We start from the raw sequence: 26,299 nt of genomic DNA, 5'->3' as shown, positions 1-26,299 counted from the left end.
GAGTAATTCCCCTGACCTACATCCCCCCGGTGCCACCGATTATCAGAAAGAATCGGCGACAAAATCGAATGCATTTTCCCTCGCAGGGTGCACTATCCATTCATCTCATATAATAGTCCTCTTTCTTTCTATTCATCATGCATCAATTCCCTTCCTCCACCCCCTGCGATCACAGCTCCGCGTGTCGAGGGAGGGGTGAAGACGACGGGGTGGTTTTTACCTCGCTGACTATCCGCTGAATAAAAAAGCCCTTCGCGCAAGCTCTGTGTCCCCTTATTGATCCATTTCACCACTTGCTATATGTTGAACGTGGAAGACACTTGGTGCACGGTTGCACGCCGTAAATAACGCCCCGATTCTTTCTCCACTCGAGAGGTGCAAAAAAAAATTCAATCGTAGAATCGAAAAAAATAACCGGTTTACGAGTGATCAGGGTAATTATTATTTGGAGGAGCAGTAGGCTCACAAGTGGTTGAAAATGGTCGGTGGTGTTGTGGAGGATGGACCACTGATTACCCCAGTTGAATCAGGTGAGCTGACTCATAGTTTCCCCGTGTGCGCCAGCTGGTCGAAAATTTTCCTCTTTGACGTGACTATCGTCGAAAAATCGAGAATTTTTCCAAGAAAACGGAGAGCAAAAATTGTAACAAAAAAATTATTCGAAAGCCATAAAATAATAAATTGTGGCAGAGTAATTAATGCGGTTTAAACATCGAAAATTTTAATCAAGACGGTCTCATCACGTATCCAATCATTAACACTTTATTCACAATATTGCGCAGGTTGTTTATGAAATATTCATGCTCCCTCGAAGTCGATAGTACAAATGCAATCGTTCTGATCGAATTGATAAGGACACCGCTCGTCTCCAGCAGTCATATTATAAATTCAGAAATGTAGGGGATGAAAAAACCTGTCTCGTTCCCTTTTTTGTAAAAATGGCCCCTAATTTTGAAGATATCGATTGACAACTCGACGCAGAAATGACTCAATTAATTTTGAAACATATTTATTTTCTAATATTTATTTTATTGGAGCAGTATCGAAGAATACTGTTGTCGGGGTATGTGTGGCCCTGGCAGCATTGGCATGCGCCGCCGCGATGACCTGGTGGTACTGCCGACGGCGCCGAGAGCACATGAAGTTGAGCATAGACAAGTCCCTGGCGTTTAGACCCCCCCATCGCAAGCCGACAGCTGTCAAGAGCCCTGGCAGTACAACCCATTACCTGAAGAAGAGTCCCAGTCCCACGGGTCCAGCTAAATCACCACCGGGATCAGGTGGACAGACACCCTCACCCACTGGCTCCCAGCATTCACCGCACTCCAATAATCCAGCGTCCAATCCCAGAACTCCAGCGGGACTGTCACCACTCCAGACACCCTCCGGTGATGTCACCATCATTATTGAGAATGAAAAGGACAAGGCAGAGTTGGAGTCCAGTGAGAAAGTCGAACGGGGACTTGTCAATGGCGAGCACAGGGATGGACTCGGACAGTTGGTCTTCAAACTTCGATATCAAGCCGATCAGAACGCGCTTGTTGTCACTGTTGTAAAATGCAAGGGACTTCCTGAGAGGGGAATGCAGAATTCCACGAGCGATCCTTATGTCAAACTGCAACTCCTGCCTGACAAACAGGACAGGGTCAAGACCAGGGTACTCAGGAACACACGTGATCCAGTCTATGATGAGGACTTTACGTTCTTCGGAATTTCAAAGACTCAACTGCAGGTGAGACTCATCACGCAAGTTCTACATTTTATTCAGGGGAATGAACAATTTTCATGAACAAAATTTTTACTCAATTTTCATCAACAGAAAATCACTCTTCACTTCGTTGTGATGAGCTTCGATAGATATTCCCGGGACGACATGATCGGCGAGGTGGTCTGCGCCCTGTCATCAGTCCAGGGCCTCGAGGACGCTGACAATCAGCAGTTGTCTCTCTGCCGGGAGATCTGCCCCCGCATACTGAAAGTAAATAACTCCATTGACTCTCCCCGGTCATTCCTGGAGAGCAAGTCCACGTCAATGACGATCTTCCATTTCAGATTCAATCACAAGGACGAGGAGAACTACTCGTCTCTCTCTGCTGGCAGCCAGCGGTGAATCGTTTGACTGTCGTGGTGCTCAAAGCCAGAAATCTCCCGAAGATGGACGTTACCGGGCTGGCCGATCCCTACGTGAAGATTTATCTCCTCTACAACTCACAGCGCATCGCTAAGAAGAAGACTCACATCAAGAAGCGAACGCTGAGTCCAGTGTTCAATGAGTCTTTCGGTTTTGACATACCAAATGGTACTGATGGCCTGGCGAACGTCAGTCTCGAGTTCATGCTGTTGGACTGGGATCGAGTTACAAAGAACGAGGTAAAATCAATAATTAGGGGAAAGGGGTAAAATTATCAAGTGAGAGACTTCATTCTTGAACTTCCCTTTGTATCCGGCAAACCAACTTCAACAATAATTCCCTCGATATTGAAAGTAATAATATTTCTAGGTCATTGGACGGCTCGAGCTGGGTGGCACCAAATGCCAGGGTTCAGCGCTCACCCACTGGAACGAGGTTTGCAGTTCACCGCGACGACAGATCGCCGATTGGCACAAACTGCGGGAGTAACCCCCGCACCTCAGCCAGTAATATCCTAAATTTCCAACTTCCTCAGGATCCTCCACACACTCATTGAAGAATGACAAGCACTCGATTTTAAAAAATCAATTAACATAGCATTCCTTCGATGACGATGACCACCGCGAGGAGAAAATTATCAGTTTTATAAAGGAGACGAAGGACAAGTGGATTGAAATTCCGATTGTTAACCCGATTGTGGGAAAAAAAAATCTTTCACTTAACATTTGGAGGGCCTCATAGTCACGGTGATTGGGGCGAGTTGATGGTAAAGTCCGGAAAGTTCCCGATTTTATTGGGATAAAGCTCAGAGCTTTTGGCACTCACGGGAGGTCTAGAATCCTGGGTTGAGACCTCAGGGTGACCTGGGAACGATTCGAGGGGACAGATATCATTTACAAAGATGTAAGACATTTCCCGGTAGAGCATAATTTCCCAAATTTTTTTGCTTAATAAGTCCCAGCAGCTCTGGATTTATTCTAAATAAATTCAGGAGCCTTCAGACTTCGCCCAAAAAATTATAAAAATTCGAAAGCTCGAATGCTCTGAAATTTGACGATATAAACGCATATTATCATATAAATGTAATCGATAATCCTGATCAGGGGAGATGGAAAATTACAAGGATCATCGTGTGGCGCAGGAGTGTATGACGATGGCACTGAACGTCATTAATTTGCATTAATTACCTCTTAATTGCCAATTAAAATTTTATTTTATTTTTCACTAGAATGAGAAGGTAACGATGAATTGGCACGTGATCGAGGGCTTCAGCGGTCTACGAGGCGATTGTAAATATGTAATTGATGGTGAAAAAATTGTGAGGAGATACGTCATTAATTAACGCATTCAAGCCCACCACAATGTACCTCTTAACCATTTAATTTGCTTTTATTACGTTTGATTGAGCCGAAATCACTGAATCGCCCAGATATCAATCACGTAAAATTATTTGTTATTATTTAATATGACTATTTATTATTTATTTATTTATTTTTATAATTAAAAAACGATAAACTATTGTGCAACGATAATTCATTCAGTGGAGATTTTACACAAATTTCTCGACGGTATGAAAACCCATTTTGTCTTTTTATTCCCAACGAATCAATGATTTACTCGATTAACTCAATCAATCAGTTATAAATTACGTGCGTCTGTTGGGCAACACATACAGCACTGAAAGTAACTGAAACGTCGAAACAAAACATATATCATGAAGACTTAAGGGATATATCGAAAAGGAGCAGAATGTTGAAGAGGGAAAAAAAAATTTTATCATTAGATCACTCAGAGATGAGAGCAGCATTGCAATTCGTGTGTCTCGATATTTATTTAATTAATTGCTATACAAAAATCATAACGATAATAAAAAATGGAAAAAAAAAGAAGTGATTATGATTAAGTAGCTGGTAGTTTACATCAATATGCTTTGTCCCTTGTTTCTATTGGACTGATACATCCGATTTTATTGAATTGTTTTCGGTCAATAATCCTTTCAGTATTTTGTCAAATCGGTCTAACGAGTTCAATGAAAACAAGAGATTTGCTGTGTAACATATGGACTCTTGATAAACAAATATTGTCACCGTCGGAGATGTTTATTATCTATTTTTAGAATTCAGTCAGTGTTTAGTGAAATGCGTTAGTTCAGTTTTAGATTTTTTAGATGTTATTGGTCGGGTAGAGGTGATTATGGGTTGATTTTTATTATGAGTTCCCGTTGAAGAGGAGTATTATATGATTTCTGCGAGGACGGTATCATTTTTACATTATAACATGTGGACGACACAGTTCATGATTTACGGCATGATGTATGTCAAATATTGAGGCTGTGCAGTCAATAAAATGATTAAAAATTAATCACGTACAGGGCTTTGTTATTTTCATCACGATTCACACATATTACTATATCGTAGCATTTACTATTAATCTCCCCAGGGGTTAATTAAATAAGACAAATTAATTCACGTAGAAAAATACTTTTATTCAATCTTTCAAGATCAATATAACAACATCAAAAGTATCAAGTCACATAAAAAATATATCGAATGGGAATGCAGTAATCGTCTCAATGCCATTGAGATCTGCTTGTCGATTGATTTGAATCAGTGATTAGCTAGCAACAACAATAGTACGTAAAAATTGAATGTTTCAACAGGAACAATGACTGAGAAGTAACAGAATTAGCTTTAGGATTTTTCACCTCTCTGGAATCCCAAAAAGCAGTTGAATTATCATTCTGTTCAACACTGTTCGAGACATCAGACGAGCTTGAATAAATCATGTCCATTGCTCAACTCATAAAATGTTAATAACAACTTAATGATCACAATTGAACCATTGAGTTTAAAGCCTAAACGTGGTTATCAGACTTTTAGCGAATGTTCACATCGAATGTACGAAGCAAATTAAATAACGAGACATGTGTAGAGAATAATTGGCAATGGGAGATTGTCAACTTGGTCCGTGCGAGCTTCGATAAAAGAAACTGCAATTATTGACAGTGTGCTTCTGACGAGGATAATGTATTGGGGAATGAATCCCAGTAGTGCTAGCCCATAGACAACTGTCAGTTGACTGAGGGCACAGGCGACTGTTCCCTCGAGGGATTTGTCAGATCCTGGCCACTTTGTTTTACCCCACCTTGTACCGACTATACTGGCAGCTGAATCGCCAATTCCAATAGTTAAAACGCCGCTCAGGAGGGGCAGAATCTCGAGATTGCTCGTCGGCATCCACAGGGGAAAGGATAGTCCACTCAGGAGGTACAAGGGGGTCAACGAAATCAAGTGGTCCTTCTCGTCTGCGAAGACGGAGAATCCTAGTTGGAGAATGTCGCCCAACGGTGGCAATTTCAACAGTCTCATGAGCTGCAACAATTTTTTTTTATTTTAAAAATCCTAAAAAAATCCTTGAAAATTTCCATGTCTCTCTGGAAATGCAGGCCAAGGATTAATAAATTTCGTTGTTAATCAAATTACCTCCATCATGACAAAAACACCCATTACGACTCCACTCGCCAAATAAAGCAACGTCGGCTCCCACAGCAATCCAGGAATGTATACAAGTACAGCTAATATATGAAATCCTTTTCTCTTGACTGTATTGGCATGTGTATCGGACTGTATCTGATGTGATAGAAGACCAGCTCCTAAAATCAGACAGACTGCCCAATAAACTATCATCACAACCTGCAAAATGAGAGAAAAAAAACCGTCAAATAATTTTGCAAGACAGTCAGATGGAGCTGGCCCTAGTCTTACGTACCCTTCTCCAGCCCCCAAAAATATACGAAATCATCCACAGGAGGGGACTTTGGTCCAGTAATATGTGCAATGCTGGGACAACCCCGAGGATCAATAATCCCAATGCTGTCGAGTAAAATAAATTTTTCTGTCGAATTTTTGGAAATAGTCCGGGGAGAAGGCAGCAGACTCCGACGAAGATTATCCCCACCTGAATAAAGAAGAGGGTTAAAAATAGAAAATGGCGGAGCTCGAATAACAATTAAATATTTGTCGGATTCTGTTATTGACTTTTCCACCTCGTCACCAAAATTAGAATTCGATCATATCATAGAATAAATTACATTGAATCAGAAAAAAGTCCAAACAAACATATTTTAGATTCAGAAAATTTTTTCGTACGTCTGTTCATGCGAATGATCAGATTCCTAATCTCCTCACCTGGAGAATAGTCGTCGCTATGTCATCGTCATGGAGAGGAGGTAGATGATATCTGAGGGGTAGATTCGACCCCGCTGACAGTAAAAATAAAATAATTCCATGTGTTACAATGACAGCTTCACCCAGGGTAAAACATCTCGAAAAATACGACATCAACTGGAGAACTCCCCACGTCCCCAGAGAGCCAGTCCCCAGGCCCCAGAAAACACTCGTCAGCAACCCTATACTTGAGTAAATTGACTATAGCCATTGCAAGCTGTTGAAAACTGTCATCAACTTATCAGAGAAACGTCAACGATATTTCAATCAACATCAACATACCTTTATTTGCCCCGAGTAAATACAACATTGACGTAATACTCGCTGGTAAAAAATAGATTATTTGGAAATCTCTGCTCGGTGATTTATCAATTATCAGTTGTACAAAGAGACAGACTGTGCTTATTATTAATCCCACTCCAGTCAGTCCAACGAGTAGACATACTTCTGAATAGCTGTTGTCTTCCCTGAGTATTGTGGCAAGGGCACTGAGGCCCATCAGAGGCCCCAGCCATAGTCCTGCACTTGCTTTTGCTCTTGGAAAAGAGAATGAGCCCGGTTAATTTGAGAAATCATTAGAAAAAAATTATGGATTTTTTTTATTGCTGTTTTTCGAATTCTGCCGTCCACAGATTTGTTATTTATTTATTAAATTATTCTGGCCTTCTAAAAATTTATTATTCTCGTGGGGTGAGAGCTAGTCATTGGAACATAAATTAGTGCCCTCCATTGAGGCTTGAGAAATAAAACAAAGTTGTTTATGAAACCACAAGCAATCAGTCCAGAGCTCGTTATTCAAAAACGTTCCATTTGGCCTTGAAAGTTTATGAAAAATCAGTCCTTTCACTGATGAAAACCTGTGACTGAGGTGTATCATTCAGATTGGGTTCAGAAATGCTAAAATAATTTATGCTCTTGCAGGAAAAAAACAGCAATGGCAAAAAATCAAAAGGGTAAAAAAGTAGTTCAGAGGTTATGTCGAAACGTCGGTTTCCCCTCTCACAAGAATAATAACTCACCGATGTGATATTCCCCCGGTCTCCAAATTCTTCAGTATTCTCTTCTCGATGTCTTGGTACCCCATGGCAATCATCTCCATTGCCTCTGTGTTCTGAATTGGATACAATAATGAAGAAAAAAAATTCTGGTCGAAACTCAACACTGACAGACACTCTACCCTCAGCATCAACTGGCACTGACACCACTGACACTAATTTCCCCCGCCAGTTCGTCATTCACATGAGCTGCTGTAATACAGGAGACAGAGTATACCCATATTACATGGGGGAAGGCGTTTCATATTGCACGATACGTCAATTATTCATTTACGTATTTACCTCCCTCTCCTCCATTACTGACTGTTTTTCCTCATAACTAACGTCACATTAATTAGAAAAGCGGAATTAAATAGGACGATTTGCTGTGAACAGAAGGCTGTCTGCTGTTGAAAACTACTGTTTATTACTCTTCATTGTACAATATCGTATTAAAATGTACATTTATTGTGTATTATTGATATGAATTCACAATCAGAATAAAATAAGTACAATTTCAACAATTATTTTCGAGTAATTCTTCTGTTTCTGTAGAAATATTTCATCGACAGTACTTGAAGTGAGGACAAGTCATTCCTACTGACAATTGATTTATTTATTTAAAATAAAAAAAAAAAACAGAAACACTTAGGTACAACAGAAACTATAAATAATTAATTTTCATTCTTCTGGTATGAGGAAAAGATTCAGGCCATTTTGCATGCGTATGAGACTATCTTACGTTCGATAAACACGAATCGAAGGTCAGATTTTTCGTGATTACTCCGTGGAACGTGCAACACTTCGGTTACGAATATTATCAGGCCGATTGAGGATTTCACATCCTGTGGTTATTCTCGTCGTACTTTATAGACGAGGAAACAACGGAGAGTTATGATTAATTGAGGATCTAATTGCTGTTGGTTTTTATGAAGTTAATCAAGCCATTTGTCGAGGAATCGTGACTGGTGATTTTATCAGGACTGTTTAGCTCTGGTTCAATTGCCTTTGCCAACTGCTTGCCCAATTCAACACTGTGAAAATTAATTATTTCATTGGAAATTTTGGAGAGAAATTGATAAAGTTCTGGGTCAAGATATTCAAGGCCTTCGGCCATTTTGGCTTGAGAATCAAAATACTATAATTGTTTTAATCAATTCAAGTTTCCCAAAATTTAGTTCCAAATAATTTAATTTTTTTAAAGCTCTTTTATCGATTGGATGTCCTTGAGGAAATTTATTTAACAAATTAGTGAAAATAATTTGATCTTACCCCCATTGATCGAAGGAATTGATGTCCCACAGTATTCCCTGTGTGAAGATCTTGTGCTCGTACATCGCTGGAATAAAATAAATGCGATAAATCGTCAAGTGAATCGTGACGATCCTTCAAGTCTCATAATTACCAATTAGGGCTCCCAAAGTGAAGGGGGAAACTTTCTTAACGAGAATGCTGTTGGTTGGGCGATTTCCCTGGAACACTTTATGAGGCTGGAGGAGCTTGACTTGCTCAGCACTCAATCCAGATTTTTCAAGCTCTTCTTTGGCTTGTTCGGAGCTTTTGCCCTTCATCAGGGCTTCAGTTTGAGCGAGGAAGTTGGCCAGCAGTATCTTGTGATGCAAATTTCCTTGTACCTGACAGGTAAAAACGCTACTGATTAAGCAGAAGAGTGAATAGCAGAGGAAAACGGAAAATCCAGTCGTTTATCTCGTAAATTTTATCACTTAAACATTCCTTACGGACTTTTATGCCTCCAAGGGAAAATACTATTTGCACCCAATACCTTGTTATGAGACAATACTGGAGCAATGAAGTCAGCTGGTACCAGTCTGGTCCCCTGATGAATCAACTGATAAAATGCATGCTGCCCATTGGTCCCAGGTTCACCCCAGACAATGGGACCTGTGGCGTAATCAACAGTCGCCCCTGAACGTGTCACGTACTTTCCGTTGCTCTCCATATCCCCCTGCTGGAAGTAGGCAGCAAATCGGTGGAGATACTGATCGTAAGGCAGGAGTGCGTGAGTTTCGGCCTTGAAAAAGTTGGAGTACCAAACGCCCAGCATAGCTAGGATAACAGGGGCGTTCTTTTCTAACGGGGCAGTGCGGAAGTGTTGGTCCATGAAGAAGGCACCACTGAGCAGCTTCTCGAAATTGTCAAAGCCAATTGACAAGGAGATGGAGAGACCAATGGCTGACCACAGGGAGTAGCGTCCTCCAACCCAATCCCAGAAGCCAAACATATTTTTCTCGTCGATTCCAAACTCTTTGACCTTCTGGTTGTTTGTGGAGAGGGCGACGAAGTGCGAGGCAACTGCAGCTTCATTCTTTAAATGCTCAAGCAACCAAAGCTTGGCCGATGTAGCGTTGGTGATGGTCTCTTGAGTGGTGAACGTCTTCGAGGCAATGATGAACAACGATGTTTCAGGATTCAACTTCTTGAGGGTCTCCGCAATGTGAGTACCATCGATGTTGCTGACGAAGTGAACCCTTGGACCAATGTGATAGGGTTTCAGGGCTTCGGTGACCATCAGGGGACCCAGATCAGATCCCCCAATTCCGATGTTGATGACGTCCTCGATGGGTTTGCCAGTGAAGCCTTTCCACTCCTTTGTGATCACCTGGGGGGATAATTTTTTTGTTGAAGGCAACAAGCAAATCGATATGATGTCGTTGATGAATAGAAAAAAAGCATTGAAAGAGCTTGTAGAAGTGTACCTGGTTAGTAAACTCCTTCATGTGCTGAAGGACAGCATTGACATCTGGCATGACGTCTTTACCATCAACAAGGATGGGAGTATTTTGTCTGTTTCTCAGGGCAGTGTGTAGGACAGCGCGATTCTCAGTGAAGTTGATTTTTTCACCGGCGAACATTGCATCACGTGCCTTCTCCACTTGTCTGGCACGAGCTAAGTTCATCAGGAGCCCCAGGGCTTTATCGTCGACTCGGTTTTTGGAGTAATCCAGGAGGATGGCTCCATCCTCTGGAGTATTGATGGTCAGACTAAACAACAGAATTGACCAATAAATCCACAAGCTTCTCTAAAGCTCCCTTTTCAGCTAATAATCATGTTTAATCAACTTCTCAGTTCATTAAACAATTAAGACAATAATTTTATGCGATTCCTGAGCTTCCAATAGATTTTTTATTTCACTGGTAGCCGGTAAATGAAATAGAATTGCATCATAGAATCTAATCAAGAGTCACCCTCATTAATCCTCGAACAAAGTAACGATTGTTGTCTTATCATAACTGTCAAGATAAACATCGACTGTCACATCTATTCAGATCAGTCAGAGACAGTCATGAAGGAGTCAATTGGCACGACAGTGTCAATAAGTCCCTCAAATTGTCATAAAAATCGTTATAAATCGTCTCATTGTCTTTAAATTCTGAAGGTCAGTCAAAGGACTCCAGTCAGTGAGGGAGAATTCCTGATATCTTACCTGAATTTTTCAAACCTTCCAGAGTCTTGCTGGAATAAATTGGCGATATTGATCTTGGATCCAGCATTATTGAAGTACTCATCAAGTTCCTTCCACGCCTTCTCCTCTGTTAATTTTACTTTCGTCTCCATTCCACTGGATTATTTCTTTTACGATATAAACACAATTTTTCACTGATGAATTTGAACCGCTCGGTCGTGGGTGACTCTCACGAACTTCGTCCTCTAGTGTGTCCTTCAAGCGGTGGTGTCTGATAGTCTAGGGGGGTCTAGAGTTAGCGGACGTGACATATATCAGGAAGAGGCTGATCAGGCTGAGCACTGGCCTTTTCGGCAGTTGCTAAAGTCATTTCGAATCCAAATGCAGTTCGATGTATTCATTCCCCGGTCTTGCCGCTTCAGCCACGAAATTTCCTAGTGATGGCGCCTGAACGACCATCATCGACGTGCCTGTCGGTAAATTATTGGCGGTGGTCTCGTCGCGGCACTAGTTCTTGCTTCCGCCATATGCAATTCGGGATCCCTGTCGGTTTCTACTTATCATACACTCAGAAGTGCTGCTGGAAATGCTGGTGTTAACCTCAAACTAGTCCCCCCAATAACAAATAATAAAATAGTGAAAATGTTGTTGATTAAAGTGAATTCACGTGTGAGCACCAGATATCCAGCAGCAGTACGAGTGGTTCGACACTCGAGTGGTGCAGTGTCAACTAGACAAATTGAAGAAAATCACATTCAATACCCACCGATACAGGATACCAGCTTCAAAGCCTCTTTCAGAAGGTACCAGGAGAAGAAACATGCCACAGTCAAGGCGGTCAAGACCGCCGAGGAGAAGATGATCAAACTTAACTTCACAAGGTACTGGGGATTCAAAACACTCATGTACGAGGAGGGGAGAATTTTTTACAATGAACTACCCCATTCTCAGTACATCACGAGAACACACGTTATCAGCGAAGCAAAATTACCTGAATTCTATGACAACTTGGTGGAGCCGGAAACTCTGGAGGAATTGGTAAAGGAGATCAAGGGATTCTTCGAGGATGGAATTGCTTTTGAACTTACCAGTCGAAATCGAGCCCAGGAAATCCCTGAGAACATAATGAAGAGCCCCATACAACGCGAGAACGTGGTCTGCGAGTTCGTGGGACTGCAGGCTAACCGGATCCTGGCATCATCCCTAGCACGTCGCTACCCTCACCTCCTTGAGGCTCAAACTGACCGCAACCCTCGTGTGGAAGCTTTCTGGTTTGCTGGTGGTCTTGAGCTCCACAAGTACATAACTGTGGGGAGGAAAGCAAGAGGCTGGCACGAGGTGCTCGACGAACCTGCGGACAGAGCCCTTCAATACCTGGGGCAACCATCGCTGCAGCTGAGGCACAAGCTCCCTCTGAAGGAGATCATCCCATTGTCAGAGTGTGAAAATCCAGATTTCGATATTCCCACGTTTAAGTACGATCCAAGAACACTGGGTCACTGCAGAAAGCGAAGACATGGTACGAATATTCCGGGATTTTGGCCGGGGGATGCCCTCGAATTTGGACTGTTGTCTTATCATAAACGAGGGTACATGCTGGGGAGAAACTGGAACGATGAGGTCGACGCTTTGAAGACCCAGGCTGTTTATGCTAACTGGGCATGGCTGTTGGCTCAAGCATGTCATCTGGGTGAATAATTTTGTCGTCGTCTTCTCATGAATATTTTTATATTCTTTTTGTTACAAAAAGTCAGCCATTAACTGGTGATTTTTTTTCACAGAAAATCTAATTAAACTGATTGTCCTTCCCAGGTTTCTCGACGTACAATGATGTCACTTATCCTCTCGTTAACCAATCCGTCATCACCAATGGCCAATGGTGGTCGTTCGCCGTGTATCAATTGAATACGACTCTGGTGAACAACTGGTACAACGATTCAAATCCAAAGAGAAATATTCTGTGGATGACGGAGCCCATGAAGCTTTATGAAAAAATTGAGGATGGAAAGCTCGTGGGTGTGAACGATGATGTACTCAAAACCCTCATCAAGTTTTACGCCAATGCACCTGAAGAGAGGGAAGGAGTCGTCATGAAGCCCTACTTGGGGGAGGATGAGAAAGTAATAGCCGATATTGAGCACAACGACAGGAGGGTTTTCGTTGAGGATTGTTACAAAACACTCATGTCAAATCGACCTCGTCACAAGTAAGTTCTTCGTTTACTTCTGATTTTCTCCCAGAATTAAACAATCGATAAATAGAAATATTTTGAATCGTCAGAAAATATTTTCAGAATGAAAATATTGATCAGAGTGAATTAAATAGTTTCAACGTTCAAATAAATATTTCCTTTCTCTTGATAGACTGGAACCTGAGCTGTACCAGTGGGAGTGGATCTACAAACACATGTTCAAGACGCGGCCACTGGACAAACGTCGCACCCCCTGGGATTACGGTATCAATCCATTCCTGAGGAGACTCGACGAGCATCGGCTGAGATATTTACGGAAGAGTTTGAGGCCGGTGGACAAACCGAGAGAGAAATACTTGCCGAATTATTATCCGTGATAAAATTCGAGTTGTTGTAAATGTAGAAGGCCAACTTTCAGAAGCTATGGAGAGGAATATGAACAAAATTTTATTCCAACTGTATACAATTGATTTTCCTGAAGATTTCACCAAAAACGTGCAGTGAATCCTAACTGTCGTCCTCGAGTGATTTTTGTTACAGAAGGTCAGAAATATAGATAATCAGATAATGCAGGAAATTATGACATTAATTCATTTGTTGTCTTGATTTCAATAAATTTATCCTGCATTATGATGTTTGGACATAATACGGAAGGTCATGCGAGAGGTTTCAGTGTCTGATAATTAGGAAAATAATTGTACTGCTCTTCAGACGTCCAAACACATCTCCATGATTTTTTTTTCTAATTTTTGACGAATCGTAGATGAGCATTCCAGTCGGTAATACAGGTTTTTACACCTGACAAAGTCGCTGGAAGAGTAACAAACCTCAAGAGACAGCCGAAGCTTCTCTACTACTGGAGAACATTTATTAATAAATAAATGTGCAATAATAATTGACAATAAACAATAATGGACGGTCATGGAGCAAAAAAATCAGAGGTCATTTTTCCCTCACGATGAGCTCTCAAAAATGGCCGTCATTTTACGTCTCCACACATACGAGACACTTCTACAGGAATTTTCTTTCCTCTGTCCTCACATATGTTATAGCCCCAGTAAACGTCGCACCTCGGTGGTCACGTCATCGTCTGAAAATAATCATTAAACCGTGTCAAGAAAATTTCCTCGGTATCGACAGTTGTCTCCCAACATCCCTCGTAATACTCCCATCATTCGGAATAAACCCTTCTAAAATGGATAAAGCGAAGCTGAATACGTCTAACCTGGAGCTTCCACCCCTCCGTACTCTGGACGACTTCGTCCTCGAATCAGCTCGCTTCCAAATTCCCAACTTCCGAGACCTGGACAAGTGGAACAATAGAGTTGTTCAGAATCTCCTGTACTACCAGACCAACTACTTCTTCATGGCTATCATAATTTTTTTCATTGTTGGGTGAGCAAAATGTCCACTTGATCGATCAACACATTGTCGTCAGAAATCAGTGCAGAGGGAATCGTTAATTTCAGGTTAATTCACCCCGGCAAAATGCTACTGGGGATGATAGCCATGGCTGTGGTGCTTGTGATTTTTGCGTATGTGTCGACTGAGGGAAGAGCAGTGTATAATTTCAAGAAGAAGAATCCCATGGCTGGGCTGATTGTTATTGTCTTGGGAACAGCCTTTGTTGCTTATACACTTGGCTCGCTCCTTGTCTTCCTCGTGGGCATTCTCTTGCCTTTTTGTGGTAAGTTATCGTGGAATGCCAAAGACAACTGTGAAATTCATAGAACTCTCTCTAGAACTATCTCCAGGAGTACTCTATTCAGAAATCGAATGCCCATTAATTCCTCTATTAACCTCGAAATGTAAGAATAATCACTTAATAATTTTCGTCAGTGACCTTCATCCACGCCTCCTTGAGACTGAGAAGCATCAAAAACAAAGTGGTGAACAAAATCGAAGGAATCGGACTGAAACGCACTCCCATGGGTGTCTTCTTGGAGCAGCTTGGTATGGAGCAAGAGCTCTTCGCATAAAGATTTCTGAATTAGCCAAAAAACCATTACTTTATTTCACTGAGATTATTGACAGCCCAAAAATAATCCGACAATTGTGGAAAAATAATTCCACCATTTTTTGACGTATTTATTTATGAGACTAATAGCTTAATCAATCTCATATGATTGCTTTTGTCGTTAATTAAGTCCCTTGAAGAGCCATAGACATTAACGAGAGAATATTTAACGCTTTAAATCAACTAGTGAAAAATATTTTTGTAATCACCGATTACTGACAATCTGCTGTACCTTAAAGAAATTTTAATCACTTCTGCTTTTTATCATTTAATGGTCATTATTTTGGTCATTTGCAGACGACTCGTTAACGCAATTGTTTACAAAACTTGAATCATACGAAAATGAAGTTAATTCTGATGATGACGAGAGGCGAGGAAAAAATAAGACAGATTAGGTAATAGAAATTGAAATGGTTTAAGCAGTTGATTACCATTGCGTTAACCCACTAGTGAAGTGGTAAAAATGAGAATTGGGATTTTACAATTGAGTAAAATGATGAGTAATAATGGTAAATAATAATGAATCAAAAAAAACGTAGAATTGCCACATTTAATAGTTTTATTAAATTAAATATTCCAAAATAGATTGATTTCCCATCTTATTTTACCATTTTGTTATTGATAAATCCTAACACTTCACTATTGATCTCTCAACTATCACTCACAAATCTAATTATTTTACTTCACTCTTTTTTTTCGGTTTCACATGGTACAGACGACGTTAGCGGCATTAGATTACGAGCTCAACCGAGCAACACCCTAAAACCACATCATTAATCAGCTTCAAGCACACAAAATCGTCTATCACTTCCTGCAAGAATTATATTTATATTTTCGTTCATATTTTCGCTGCTGCTTGATGCAGAACTGTTCGTGGTGAGACACTGTTAGTTGAGATACTCTGGCTCCAAATAATGCTTCAATTGATCCATAGATTGTGATAACAGTGATACTAATGCAGGCAAATTTATTGAAAAATCGCGTGAAAACTTTAGTCCAGCCTGGAACAATATTTTTTTGAGGTTATGTTTATAAATTTGTGTTTTTCCAATTAACTATTGAATTTACTGTCAGAATGTACATAGCACGAATCGAATGTTTAATGTGTTGTACACATTTTATTGAAATTATTATTCATTATGTGATGTTACTTATTATAATTAATTATTATACCAAATAAATGCAAATTATTTGTACGAGTTTAAATAATCAATTGGACTCAGTCATTTTCTTCATATTTTTTATTTGAACATTTCCATTGAATTCACTGAGAAACATCAGGGAATGTTAGTAAAAATGATGATTTATTGAATAAAATTTCTCATGTTAAATTTGCATCTTTAATGTTGGAGATTGTATGAGATGAATAAAGTATTTTCTACGAACATGGAGTAACGAAGGAAGACTGATTCTTGTTTCCGCTGTCCAGAGATAATTCACAGGAGACAATTTTTTTTTATATCACAAGTCCCATCAACTTGCCCCAAAATTGTTTCGTCCTGTTCTATCACTCCATCACTGGACAGCAGGGAGAATCGAGACATCAGACTATCTGGAGCACAATTACCGAGGAAAAGTGCAGAGTAGTAATGATAATTAAGTGGAAGTATCGACGAAATGATTCGCATAACTCTGCAATCATCCAGCATTTGCCTGCTTTTGGGGGCAAAACATTGCTGTGATTAATGGGAGTGTGTCAGCTTTTGGAATTTCGATACGAAAATTATTTCACGACCTCTGCTGCACACACGTTCTTTCAGAAACAGAAACGCACACCTACAGATTAAACTTTAGTGATGAATACTGTGTTCGAGGGGTAGAGGATGGTGTCGGACAGCAGAGTTTGCGATGGCAGTGCACCCACGTTGGTCTTGGGGAAAGGTATCAGGTAGGTGTGGTCAGAGGGAGAGTAGCCCATGGCCTCCATTCGTTTTATGAAACCCTAAAAACCAAAGACAGGAAGATCAGTCAGTCTGTCAAGTGAAAATTAATGAGGTTTTAACTTCAATAATCTGGTGAGGATTTACCTCTATTGTGTCGTTGGCGCACATGGAAACTGCTTCCTTGCCTCCGGAGGGCAGTCTCAGACACAGTCTGAGAGAAGGCTCTCCATTTTCCACAGCAACTGCAGACATGAATTAATTTTACTTGAATAATTTTGGTTTACATAACAATATGGGCAGAAACATAACTTCAAAATCGTTGACGACTTACAAATTAAAATTAAACTGGAGTAACTGAATAAAAATTATCGTACCTTCTACTGGCTTTGTCGACGATTCTGGAACACTTTTACTCGTTGAACTCTGCAATAAAAGACGAAACATGAGTTGTGTCTTTCAAAAATAAAATGTCAATCGAAACATTAAATAAACTTCACCTCTTCGACAACCACAGCTTCCGCAGCGTGGCTCATCTCAGGTATTCCTTCAGCAATTTCTATTCTCGATCGTTTACCCCGAATCGCTGTGCTGGAGCTAGTGGCTAAACCCGTTCTACTACTCGAAGCTGGACAAAAATTTCTTGAATTATTTTTCTCAAACATTAAAAAAAAATGCTCTCTGCCTTACTGGGCACTAATAATTAATTTCCTACCAGAAATAAATATTTAATTATTCTTTTAAAAGTTATTATGAATGACTACAATTATAAACAACAATACTAGACTCCCAATTCTCTCAAAGACCTTGAATACCTGCACTAGACGTTGGAATATCCGCATTCTTCGATTTTTTAATTCTCCTCCCACAGTCCTTGCTTATGGAGTCGGCTCTTGAACTACGTTTTATGGAGGACGAGGGCTCGCAATGGGACTCCTCCACTTTGGGAGAATTGGAGCTGCACTCTGGTGAGGGGTAGGTACTCAGCATGTCATTTAGACTCGTGAGGAGGCCGTCGACTGTAATGCTGGTGTAGGACTTCAGGCATTCGCCGGTTCTGGGGTCCACTATCGCCAGGTAGGGGTATTCCGTTACGTTATAGAAATCTATGTAACGTTTTCCATCAGACGAATTGGAAAGTACCTGATCGAAAAATAGAAATAGTCTATCAACAATTAATTCAAATGAATAATTGACACTGAAAAAAAAATACTCTGAGACTGAGTCACACCTGCCACAGGATGAAATGATCCTTGACGATCTCCTTGATCTGATTATTCGACCAGACGTCTCTGTTCAATATTTGGCAGGAGAACTCTTGTGGATTTTGGACGTTAACCAGGAGCCAACGATTTATCGTTTTCGCCTGCTCCCTCGCCTCGACGAAGGAGCCCATGAAGAGTATCTCATAAGGTGGCCTGAACAGATCCTCGAGCCTCTTGGTTTTGCTGTGCACAGCGCGATTGCTTCCGCTGACCTTTCTCGTCATCTCCTCCTCTTGTCTGCGAATCTCAACGGAAAAGTCTCGAAATCTATCGAAGACATTAGAGGAGGTTCGGGGGAACGAGCAAACAGCCTCGGTGGGGACCAGTACTTCCCTTGTGGGGAGAATTGGAGGACGCACCTCAGGCTCCTCCGGGGGAGGAGCTGCGTCGAGGGGTGCTCCACCACTTTCGAATAACAGGGTGATTGCATTCTCAACGTTACCGTCGGCCAGGGTGAGGTATTGGATGGCACTGGCTTCTCCTTCTCCTGGTGTCACATGTCATGAATAAAGGATTGAAATAATTAATTCACTTTACTAAGAGAACGAAGGGATTTTTGAAAAATAGTGATTACTAAAATTGTTAATAAATTATGTGCATTGAATAGCAATAGAACATTAACCTTAATAAATCGTAATTTTTGTCAATAAATTAATAAACTACCTGTAATTTCGATGAACTTTTCAATGGCAGTTCGGTCCATCTTGGCAGTGAAACCAAAAACTTCTGAAAATCCTCACAGACGGACAAATCTAGAATTTTTTGAGACGAATCTATGGAGCACTGTCAGCGTTGCAGGTGCATTTCAAACGATTGCAGTTTCCGAAGTTTGCTGGTGAATCGGCCCTTCGAACGCCAGAAAATCAGTGGCAGACCTGCTGCTATTCCAGAGGACTCTCCCGAGGGATTAACAGACGCGATAACTCATGAACTCACTCAAAAACAATTAATTAATCAAAAAGTTGTTGATGTCCGTGGACGGACGATAAGCAAACATCCACAGTTCAGGAATTGTCTACTAGAGGGCCGGGCGCATGTGCAGTTAACGGAAGTGGAGGCGCAGGCGCAACGGATGGATGTTAGGGCGCAGGCGTGTAACGAAATTCGAAAAATATTTTCATCAGGCAGAAGGTTCTTGTGGGAAATTCCGTTCAAAAAAAATATAAATAATTATGTTTATCAGTAATAATGATTCACTGGAGTACTATATTCTATGGGATGCCATTGAGTGATAAGAAATACCGCAAATAGCGATTCACATGTTTCCCAGGAACTTCTCTTTACTTCACGCGTTAGTTTTCTGAAAGAAAATCCCCGGTTTTTTTGGTCCAATACCCCTCGAAGATGATACTTCTCTCGTTCAGCCCCAGTACCCCACATGCAGAAAAAAATTATCTTTAAATCTCGTGAGGGATTTGTCATAGTCACAGGAACAACGATGTTCCTGAACCAGTGATTATGGCTGACACAGATTCAGGGACAACTCCATCGACATCTGGGGCAGCCGACCAAGAGAGGAAGGCGGACGAGGACAGGAAGGAGGCTGATACCAAGAGAACCGTTCTCGAGACTCATGGGTACACCCTGCGCGAAATCATTGGGACTGGATCCTATGCCACTGTCAAGGTCATTCTCATTTAAGATCTGTCAATTAATTTATTCGACGTTTTGCTGCCCCAATTCCTTTTCTGATTGTTATTTGACCTTGTGAAGGATCTGGTCTATACAAGAAGGTCACCTTTTTTTTTATTTCAAGCAGCTCGCGAATTCGGACAAACACGAGTGTCAAGTTGCTGTGAAAATAGTCTCGAAATTCCAAGCTCCCAGTGACTACCTCAAGAAGTTTCTCCCCAGGGAGATCAAGGTTGCAAAAGGCCTAAGGCACCCAAATCTGATAAGATTCCTCCAGGCTATCGAAACGACTCATCGGTTAGTCGCTGATATTTACAGAAAAACCGAAGAAAATATTTATCGACAATTTCTTAGACAATCAAATTGTCTAAACAATTTCCTAAACTTTTCCACAATTTTTCTATGATGATTTATCCAGTGTTTACATCATCATGGAGTTCGCTGAGAACGGCAGTCTCCTGGAGATCATCCGACGCGACGCTTATATCGACGAAATCAGGAGTCGCAGGTGGTTCATTCAGCTTTTGAGTGCTGTTGATTATTGTCACGAGAAAGGAGTTGTTCACCGGTAATATTAATTGACTTAATTAGAGGATAAACTAAAGCTAAACATCTGAGGAAAAAATTAGGGACATAAAATGCGAAAATCTGTTGCTGGACCAACACTCAAACTTGAAGCTGTCGGATTTTGGGTTCGCACGTGGCCACATGAAGACAAAGAGTGGTACAATGTCACTGAGTGAGACCTTCTGCGGCAGCTACGCCTACGCCTCCCCTGAGATCCTTCGAGGAATTCCTTACGAGCCGCATTTGTCAGACATTTGGTCCCTGGGAGTTGTTCTGTACGCTATGGTCTATGGGAGACTGCCATTTGACGATAAAAATTATGCCCAACTGCTGAAGGTACTCTCTCTAAGAAGATACTGCTGTAGAAATAACATTCGTCCTTGAAAAATAAACATTTATTCGTCTATTCCTACCGTACATTCCTCTAATAAATCCTTTCATCAACAAACAAAATGCATCATAGCTGTGCAATTGTAAATCAAAATAAAAAAGCGCGGAACTATTTAAATTAGCAACAGAATTATCAGTTGAAGTTATGCTTGAAAGAAAATTAATAATTTCAGCAAGTCCAGAGTAAAGTGACATTTCCGAAAATTCCGAAGGTGTCCTATGCCTGTAGAGCCCTGATAAATAAAATTTTGGTGCCCCAGAGGGCGAGAGCAAGACTCCAGACCATAAAAGAAGACCCCTGGCTGATAATTCCAATGGTATCAGTGCAAACATCGGTATCCAATAGATCATTACTGAAGAATGATGAGACTAGCGATGGGAACAGGAACAGTTCTCGAGGGGATTCTCCCGCGCTCCCCCAGTTGGAGCCTCCTGATAGCCAGGGAGATGTATGATGACCCATCTGACTGATGATGAGCCGGTGAATTAATCCTGGGATGAAGCCCTCGATATTTCTTATAAAAAATTGTTTATTTGGCAACAAATCTTATGGGATTTCCCTGAGACTGAGGCCAGCAGAACTGGACGATCTGGGGAGTATTCTGGCCAGTCATATGTTTGATCGATGCTTGGCAATTATCAACAGGATTATTGAGCTTAATACGAAGATACCAGCGGATGTGGCGTTGTGACAATCTGCAGGGGAATTTTCTGGAAGAAAAGAACGTGATAAGATTGATAAATATTATTCATTGAAATGTATTTTGCTACAATTTCCGAAAATAAAAAGTTGAACTATTCTTGTATTTTTTAATTACCATCTAAGTCTGGTGGTTTATCCCAGTTTAAGCTTCTATCTACTGCTTTTTTCCATTGACTATAAAGCACGTGTCGTTCTGCAAAAATTAATTAATTAATTAAAGGAATAACAGAAATTAACAGAAAATGATTTTTGGACATTTCCTCACCATCTTCTGTGATCAGCGGCAGGAAAGCGTCACTTGGAACAGACATGTCAATTTTAACATCCCATTTTTTAATTCCTTGAGCCATTCCAGCTGCCATGGCAGCACCCAAGGCTGTGGTTTCACTCATCAGTGGCCTGACTTCCTTGGTAAATTAATGAAATAATTTTTTAAACTGCTTTTGACGTCAAGGATGATTTGTAGAGGCACTTACCCACTGATATACCGCATATGTCTGCCTGCATCTGCATTAATAAATTATTGTTCGACATAGCACCGTCAGCGAGGAGTTTTTTCAGAGTTACTCCGGTGTCCTGGGTCATCGCCTCCAAAATATCTCGAATTTGAAAGCAGACTGCTTGCAGAGAAGCTTTGACTATGTGAGCCCTCGTTGTCTTTTCAGTTATTCCACAAATCACACTGAAAATTATTTTTAATTTGTATTTCAATTATTTTCTTTCATCAGGAGAGAGAAAACAATTAATTTCACTAATTAAAAATGAATAATTCACTTAGAAAATAATTACGTTTTCGCGTCTTTCTTCCAGTATGGAGCATAAAGCCCCGAAAATGCAGGAACAAATGTCACATGATTTCCTGATGGAACTTCCTCGGCGATGGCCTCAGACTCCTTCACATCAGACAAGAAATGCAGATTTTCCTTCAGCCATTCTAACACTCCCCCTGCTATGGCTATTGAACCTTCTAGTGCATATATTGGGGGAGATTTTGGTCCTAACTGATAAGCCACTGTGGTCAGTAAGCCATGTCTAGATTGCACTATCTGAAACGTCATTAAATCCTCCAATTAATTAAATTAATTTCTATGACTTACTTGGAAAATATTCTATGTTAGGGGAACTCACAGCTGTGCCTGTATTATATAGCATGAAACACCCAGTTCCATACGTGCTTTTAGCTTGACCTCTCTGAAGACACATCTCACCAACTAGAGCTGATTGTTGATCTCCTAAACACTAAAAGGGACAGGAGAATCCCTTCTAAATAATTCGAGGATTTGTTTCTAAGATTCCAATATTTAATTGTTTGACGTGCACTTACACCTGATATGGGGACCCCTTTAAGAGTCCCTTCGTAGATATTCCCATAAATCTCAGACGAGCTCCTAATCTGGGGGAGAATGTTCTCTGGTATTTGAAAAAAACTTAGCAGAGTTGGATCCCATTGTAAAGTCGTGATGTTCATTAACATTGTGCGTGAGGCATTTGTAACATCTGTTGTGTGAGCACCGCCATTAACACCTCCAGTTAAATTCTGTAATTATTATTAAACCACTTCAAATTAATTATGTCACGAAAATTAGTATGAATTGTGCGTAATTTCTGTCTTTATGTACGTGAAAAATACTGACCCATATGAGCCACGAATCGATAGTACCAAACATGCACCTTCTCTGATGGACAGCCTCTCGCACCCTGTCCACGTTATCCAGCAGCCATCTCAACTTTAAAGCACTAAAATAAGGACTAATTGGCAGGCCACAGAGTGGCTTGAGGTAGTTTTTATTTCGATTGCGAATGCCTCCTAAAATGTCATCGACAATTGACGTTGTTCGCATGTCCATCCACACTGCAAAACAAAATTAATTTTCAATGGATTTCATGGACATTCCCCTCTTCCATGAGACACTTAACTCACCTATGGCATTGTACAAGGGTTCTCCAGTTCTGGAGTCCCATACTACTGTCGTCTCCCTTTGATTGGCGATCCCAATGGCGACAATGTCACTAGGATCGATCCTGAGCTGCTGGAGATTGACAACTGTCTGGTTCAAGCATTCTCTGACTGCTGAGAGGATCTCCAGGGGATCCTGCTCTACCCATCCTTCCTGCGGATGTGACAGAGAGATGGGGATCTGGTGGTATGTCAGGACTTCAGAATTGTCTGCTGCAAATACCTAAAAAATAAATATTTTAGTTCAGCAGTGAATTTTATTTATATTCGAAGATGTGCACTTTCAGCTAATAAAATTAATTATGTTGTCATTGTATTTCTTTAATTTATTCTTCAATCAACCATAGATGAATTTGTCATCGTCTATTATCACTGATAAGGAATGAAAATTGCGGTATTTACCAAAAATCTGACACTACTAGTCCCCTCATCGATAGCTCCGATCAGCGGGCCGAAACTATTCATTGATTCATTTTTATTCATTTGTTGGAGCATTGACTGGAGCCTCTGTATGTACCGAGGCGACGATTACCACTTCGGGGATGTTTTAATGATTTATTCAGTACTGAATCACACAAGAGTAATCCTCCTTCACTGAGGTGGGTGACTGCACGTGGAGGATCACTCGACACACATCGTCGAGAGCAGCCGAGAGCTTTAGAATTTCACAATAATTATTCACTTGACTTTTGTTCGGTTCTTTATCAATGGGACACCTCAATGTCCTTAACTGGCTTAGGGTTGGAAAAGGCAAAACTGATGTGGTACAGGTTTGTACATCGTTAGTGCATCATTGCAGACGTTTTAATTTTGTTTGTAGACACGCCGATAATTGATAATCGTCATTTTAATTTCGCCAGTCAATTACGCCGGAAAACAAACTCCACCTTATTAAGGGAAATGTAGCTGGAGTTGTAGGAAATCGTTTGTAGATTACGAATATAATAATTTGCTCGTTTGTATATACACCAATCGTCTAAAACAATCAAATAAAAATTGTGATTACTCCTTACCTTAATTTGATTATCGACGGTGGCGTCTCTCACCGCCGGGTATGGTGAACGTGCGTCGGTAAGGGATTACCCGGAGAACGTGGGTAACTCGGTTGGGAGGTTTTTGATTGTGGGAGGTCCAGGAGCCGAGAAAAACGCGAAAAAATAAAAAATCGATTTTAGAATATTCCTGGAGCCTTAGACGAACCTCATCGATTACCCCGAAGGGAATCCCCCGTACTCTGTGGTAATGTCTTACCAACAGCCACGTTCATCATCGTAATTCATGCGCCACCGCTACGAAATTTTGCAATAAGCGTGTCGATAAGAACGAGAACGTGCGAGTAAGTCATTAAAGAAAATCCCTGTTTTAATTTTTAATTGGCGATTTTATTTCATCAAAAAAAAATATTTTTTATTTTTGAAAAAAGTAAATCATCGGGATTTTAATTTATCCAAATTGCATTAACGATTTTATTTTTAATTCCTGGAGATCGCTGACGTTGATGAAAATGAACAAAAGTTTTATTCAAATGAAACCCTTCAATGGCTAATTAATTACTTGACTCGTTAATTTAATTGGCGGACGTAATTTCGGAAATTATGGCGGAAAATAATCGACAAATTATTAAATAAAAAAATGCGAACGTCTGTTCATGCTATTTAAATCCATCCCTTTGATAAAACCCAGAGTTATTCTCATTTTCGTATTTATGGAGTTAAGAATACATAAGCCGAGGGTTCAACTTTATCTTGAACAAGAACAAGATTCTTAATACGCGTAAAAAAAGGAAAGAATCGGTGTCTTTGAAGTGAGGTCGAGGACTTTGAAGAGGGGTTTAAAATCGTTTCCCCCTCGTATTGAGTATCGTACATTATGGGGTTTTAGCTTCTCTCCCTCGGAAAAAAAGGTTATCACGAGTGTCATCCCTTTGACGTAGTTTTACGCAACACTTGGTACTACCTAGATATGGGTGTTGTTTTCAAGTGAAGACTTGACGCGTTCCAAATTCATTATTCAATGACAAATTCACGGAGAGAACATTTTTTTTTTAAATGACATGCCTGTTCTGTAATCTGTCAGTTAAACAAATTACGGAACAGTTACGAACTTTTCCAACAAACGTTCAGTAAAAAGTCCACAACGTTCCTGAAAAGGTCTGTGACGTTCAGTAAAAAAATCCTTCACTATTCCTTAATTTTTACTGAAAATTGTTTGACGGCACATGCGGGTCCGTAATCTTTAAAGAATTTTTCCCTCCGCATGACATTTGTCAATACAATAGAGCTGTCAAGCTGTCAGTTGTAAAAATCGTTGTAATAGAGTTTATGAGCGACCAGCCGCACAGGTTTGTCGACGGTGTATCTATTGATTTTTGGGAAAGCCACGAGAGGATGAACGGGGGAGGGAAAACCGCGAGGCACAAGGGGATAGGGGAATTCACTGGTCAGACCGATGCAAGCTCTTTTACTCTCGAGCCCCTCTCCCTGCCGCCCGCCCCCGGAGGCCACCGGACAAAAATACACCTCGATTGGAAGTGGAAGGGCCTCTCCACCAGCCCTCGGGTAAAAATCACAGTCTCGCGGACGACGGAGGTTATCGCAATTTGATAAAATCCGGGGGAATTTATCTCACTCCCTCATAAATCGAATCTGTCAAGTGAGGACGAGACAAAGTGTATGCTAACACTACCTTTTGTGGTATATCCGCGAATGAAGTCGCTGGAGCTTTTTCGTCGAACTCTGGAGTGGCTCGGGGTTATCTCCAACTACGTGACTTGAAAGCCAGAGTTTCAACCCTCGGTGGACTACTGTATCGTGCGTGTAAGGGTTTTTTGGGGGAGTGACGATGAAAAATTTCCGGGGATACTGAGGATTTTTGGGGAAAT

The 26,299-nt window shown here is 40.8% G+C and overlaps 8 protein-coding genes across 11 annotated transcripts; 4 read left to right on the top strand and 4 right to left on the bottom strand.

Annotated features, from left to right (window-relative positions):
- The first annotated feature begins 294 nt into the window (after positions 1-294).
- On the top strand, positions 295-4,492 carry LOC135169601 (synaptotagmin-4). The gene is made up of 5 exons (XM_064134741.1): positions 295-530; positions 1,041-1,732; positions 1,820-1,978; positions 2,053-2,370; positions 2,501-4,492. The coding sequence occupies exons 1-5, from the start codon at positions 479-481 to the stop codon at positions 2,618-2,620; spliced, it is 1,341 nt and encodes a 446-aa protein (XP_063990811.1). The 5' UTR covers positions 295-478; the 3' UTR covers positions 2,621-4,492.
- Positions 4,493-4,595: 103 nt separating this feature from the next.
- LOC135169600 (dolichol kinase) lies at positions 4,596-7,672 on the bottom strand. The gene is made up of 6 exons (XM_064134740.1): positions 7,377-7,672; positions 6,640-6,893; positions 6,319-6,539; positions 5,900-6,088; positions 5,614-5,823; positions 4,596-5,502 (listed from the first exon to the last, which is right to left on the bottom strand). The coding sequence occupies exons 1-6, from the start codon at positions 7,541-7,543 to the stop codon at positions 5,041-5,043; spliced, it is 1,503 nt and encodes a 500-aa protein (XP_063990810.1). The 5' UTR covers positions 7,544-7,672; the 3' UTR covers positions 4,596-5,040.
- Positions 7,673-7,796: 124 nt separating this feature from the next.
- LOC135169595 (glucose-6-phosphate isomerase) lies at positions 7,797-11,105 on the bottom strand. The gene is made up of 6 exons (XM_064134732.1): positions 10,838-11,105; positions 10,109-10,394; positions 9,175-10,011; positions 8,797-9,025; positions 8,664-8,730; positions 7,797-8,425 (listed from the first exon to the last, which is right to left on the bottom strand). The coding sequence occupies exons 1-6, from the start codon at positions 10,966-10,968 to the stop codon at positions 8,302-8,304; spliced, it is 1,674 nt and encodes a 557-aa protein (XP_063990802.1). The 5' UTR covers positions 10,969-11,105; the 3' UTR covers positions 7,797-8,301.
- Positions 11,106-11,365: 260 nt separating this feature from the next.
- On the top strand, positions 11,366-13,596 carry LOC135169598 (large ribosomal subunit protein mL65). Its single transcript, XM_064134735.1, has 3 exons — positions 11,366-12,506; positions 12,629-13,022; positions 13,180-13,596. The coding sequence occupies exons 1-3, from the start codon at positions 11,459-11,461 to the stop codon at positions 13,382-13,384; spliced, it is 1,647 nt and encodes a 548-aa protein (XP_063990805.1). The 5' UTR covers positions 11,366-11,458; the 3' UTR covers positions 13,385-13,596.
- Positions 13,597-13,744: 148 nt separating this feature from the next.
- Positions 13,745-16,233, top strand: LOC135169605 (PRA1 family protein 3). Of its 3 annotated transcripts, XM_064134747.1 has the most exons (5): positions 13,745-14,402; positions 14,477-14,694; positions 14,847-14,960; positions 15,322-15,419; positions 15,740-16,233. In XM_064134747.1, the coding sequence occupies exons 1-4, from the start codon at positions 13,966-13,968 to the stop codon at positions 15,417-15,419; spliced, it is 867 nt and encodes a 288-aa protein (XP_063990817.1). In that variant the 5' UTR covers positions 13,745-13,965; the 3' UTR covers positions 15,740-16,233. The 3 variants fall into 3 exon arrangements, with proteins under 3 accessions (XP_063990817.1, XP_063990819.1, XP_063990818.1); XM_064134749.1 differs by lacking the exon at positions 15,322-15,419; XM_064134748.1 differs by having other exon boundaries at positions 15,322-16,233.
- LOC135169602 (UBX domain-containing protein 7) lies at positions 14,846-18,973 on the bottom strand. Its single transcript, XM_064134742.1, has 7 exons — positions 18,833-18,973; positions 18,136-18,656; positions 17,720-18,047; positions 17,405-17,532; positions 17,282-17,330; positions 17,052-17,149; positions 14,846-16,966 (listed from the first exon to the last, which is right to left on the bottom strand). Exons 1-7 carry the CDS (start codon positions 18,870-18,872, stop codon positions 16,808-16,810), a joined length of 1,323 nt encoding a protein of 440 aa, XP_063990812.1. The 5' UTR covers positions 18,873-18,973; the 3' UTR covers positions 14,846-16,807.
- Positions 18,974-19,312: 339 nt separating this feature from the next.
- On the top strand, positions 19,313-21,213 carry LOC135169604 (testis-specific serine/threonine-protein kinase 4-like). Its single transcript, XM_064134746.1, has 5 exons — positions 19,313-19,795; positions 19,929-20,098; positions 20,220-20,369; positions 20,431-20,704; positions 20,932-21,213. Exons 1-5 carry the CDS (start codon positions 19,628-19,630, stop codon positions 21,211-21,213), a joined length of 1,044 nt encoding a protein of 347 aa, XP_063990816.1. The 5' UTR covers positions 19,313-19,627.
- On the bottom strand, positions 20,746-24,276 carry LOC135169596 (glycerol kinase-like). 2 transcript variants are annotated; one of them, XM_064134733.1, is made up of 10 exons: positions 23,821-24,265; positions 23,383-23,641; positions 23,096-23,313; positions 22,786-22,998; positions 22,590-22,700; positions 22,251-22,507; positions 21,938-22,143; positions 21,727-21,864; positions 21,577-21,654; positions 20,746-21,469 (listed from the first exon to the last, which is right to left on the bottom strand). In XM_064134733.1, the coding sequence occupies exons 1-10, from the start codon at positions 23,911-23,913 to the stop codon at positions 21,369-21,371; spliced, it is 1,674 nt and encodes a 557-aa protein (XP_063990803.1). In that variant the 5' UTR covers positions 23,914-24,265; the 3' UTR covers positions 20,746-21,368. The 2 variants fall into 2 exon arrangements, 1 of the variants encoding a protein (XP_063990803.1); XR_010300227.1 differs by lacking the exon at positions 20,746-21,469 and having other exon boundaries at positions 21,727-21,868; positions 23,821-24,276.
- Positions 24,277-26,299: the final 2,023 nt, after the last annotated feature.

Source organism: Diachasmimorpha longicaudata, chromosome 15, assembly GCF_034640455.1.
Source record: "Diachasmimorpha longicaudata isolate KC_UGA_2023 chromosome 15, iyDiaLong2, whole genome shotgun sequence".
NCBI classification, from domain to species: Eukaryota; Metazoa; Arthropoda; class Insecta; order Hymenoptera; family Braconidae; genus Diachasmimorpha; species Diachasmimorpha longicaudata.
Note: the sequence above shows the minus strand (reverse complement) of the source record. Positions and strands in the feature narration are given on the sequence as shown.

Excerpts from the sequence above, each read along its gene's own strand:
- LOC135169596 (XM_064134733.1), bottom strand. The coding sequence starts at position 23,913 with ATGCTCCAACAAATGAATAAAAATGAATCAATGAATAGTTTCGGCCCG. Across the intron at positions 23,314-23,382 it reads ACCCTTGTACAATGCCATAG|TGTGGATGGACATGCGAACA; the intron begins GTGAGTTAAGTG and ends TTTGTTTTGCAG. Across the intron at positions 22,701-22,785 it reads AAGGGGTCCCCATATCAGGT|TGTTTAGGAGATCAACAATC; the intron begins GTAAGTGCACGT and ends TGTCCCTTTTAG.
- LOC135169604 (XM_064134746.1), top strand. The coding sequence starts at position 19,628 with ATGGCTGACACAGATTCAGGGACAACTCCATCGACATCTGGGGCAGCC. Across the intron at positions 19,796-19,928 it reads GATCCTATGCCACTGTCAAG|CTCGCGAATTCGGACAAACA; the intron begins GTCATTCTCATT and ends TATTTCAAGCAG. Across the intron at positions 20,705-20,931 it reads ATTATGCCCAACTGCTGAAG|CAAGTCCAGAGTAAAGTGAC; the intron begins GTACTCTCTCTA and ends TAATAATTTCAG.
- LOC135169605 (XM_064134747.1), top strand. The coding sequence starts at position 13,966 with ATGAGCTCTCAAAAATGGCCGTCATTTTACGTCTCCACACATACGAGA. Across the intron at positions 14,403-14,476 it reads ATAATTTTTTTCATTGTTGG|GTTAATTCACCCCGGCAAAA; the intron begins GTGAGCAAAATG and ends CGTTAATTTCAG. Across the intron at positions 14,961-15,321 it reads TGTCTTCTTGGAGCAGCTTG|ACGACTCGTTAACGCAATTG; the intron begins GTATGGAGCAAG and ends GGTCATTTGCAG.
- LOC135169595 (XM_064134732.1), bottom strand. The coding sequence starts at position 10,968 with ATGGAGACGAAAGTAAAATTAACAGAGGAGAAGGCGTGGAAGGAACTT. Across the intron at positions 8,731-8,796 it reads CACTTTGGGAGCCCTAATTG|CGATGTACGAGCACAAGATC; the intron begins GTAATTATGAGA and ends ATTTTATTCCAG. Across the intron at positions 8,426-8,663 it reads AATTCCTTCGATCAATGGGG|TGTTGAATTGGGCAAGCAGT; the intron begins GTAAGATCAAAT and ends TAATTTTCACAG.
- LOC135169601 (XM_064134741.1), top strand. The coding sequence starts at position 479 with ATGGTCGGTGGTGTTGTGGAGGATGGACCACTGATTACCCCAGTTGAA. Across the intron at positions 531-1,040 it reads GATTACCCCAGTTGAATCAG|TATCGAAGAATACTGTTGTC; the intron begins GTGAGCTGACTC and ends TTATTGGAGCAG. Across the intron at positions 1,979-2,052 it reads TCTGCCCCCGCATACTGAAA|ATTCAATCACAAGGACGAGG; the intron begins GTAAATAACTCC and ends CTTCCATTTCAG.
- LOC135169598 (XM_064134735.1), top strand. The coding sequence starts at position 11,459 with ATGTTGTTGATTAAAGTGAATTCACGTGTGAGCACCAGATATCCAGCA. Across the intron at positions 12,507-12,628 it reads GGCTCAAGCATGTCATCTGG|GTTTCTCGACGTACAATGAT; the intron begins GTGAATAATTTT and ends TGTCCTTCCCAG. Across the intron at positions 13,023-13,179 it reads TCAAATCGACCTCGTCACAA|ACTGGAACCTGAGCTGTACC; the intron begins GTAAGTTCTTCG and ends TTCTCTTGATAG.
- LOC135169602 (XM_064134742.1), bottom strand. The coding sequence starts at position 18,872 with ATGGACCGAACTGCCATTGAAAAGTTCATCGAAATTACAG. Across the intron at positions 17,533-17,719 it reads TATTCCAACGTCTAGTGCAG|CTTCGAGTAGTAGAACGGGT; the intron begins GTATTCAAGGTC and ends ATTTTTGTCCAG. Across the intron at positions 17,331-17,404 it reads AAGCTGTGGTTGTCGAAGAG|AGTTCAACGAGTAAAAGTGT; the intron begins GTGAAGTTTATT and ends CTTTTATTGCAG.
- LOC135169600 (XM_064134740.1), bottom strand. The coding sequence starts at position 7,543 with ATGCTGAGGGTAGAGTGTCTGTCAGTGTTGAGTTTCGACCAGAATTTT. Across the intron at positions 6,089-6,318 it reads TAGCGACGACTATTCTCCAG|GTGGGGATAATCTTCGTCGG; the intron begins GTGAGGAGATTA and ends TTCTTTATTCAG. Across the intron at positions 5,503-5,613 it reads GTGTTTTTGTCATGATGGAG|CTCATGAGACTGTTGAAATT; the intron begins GTAATTTGATTA and ends AAATTGTTGCAG.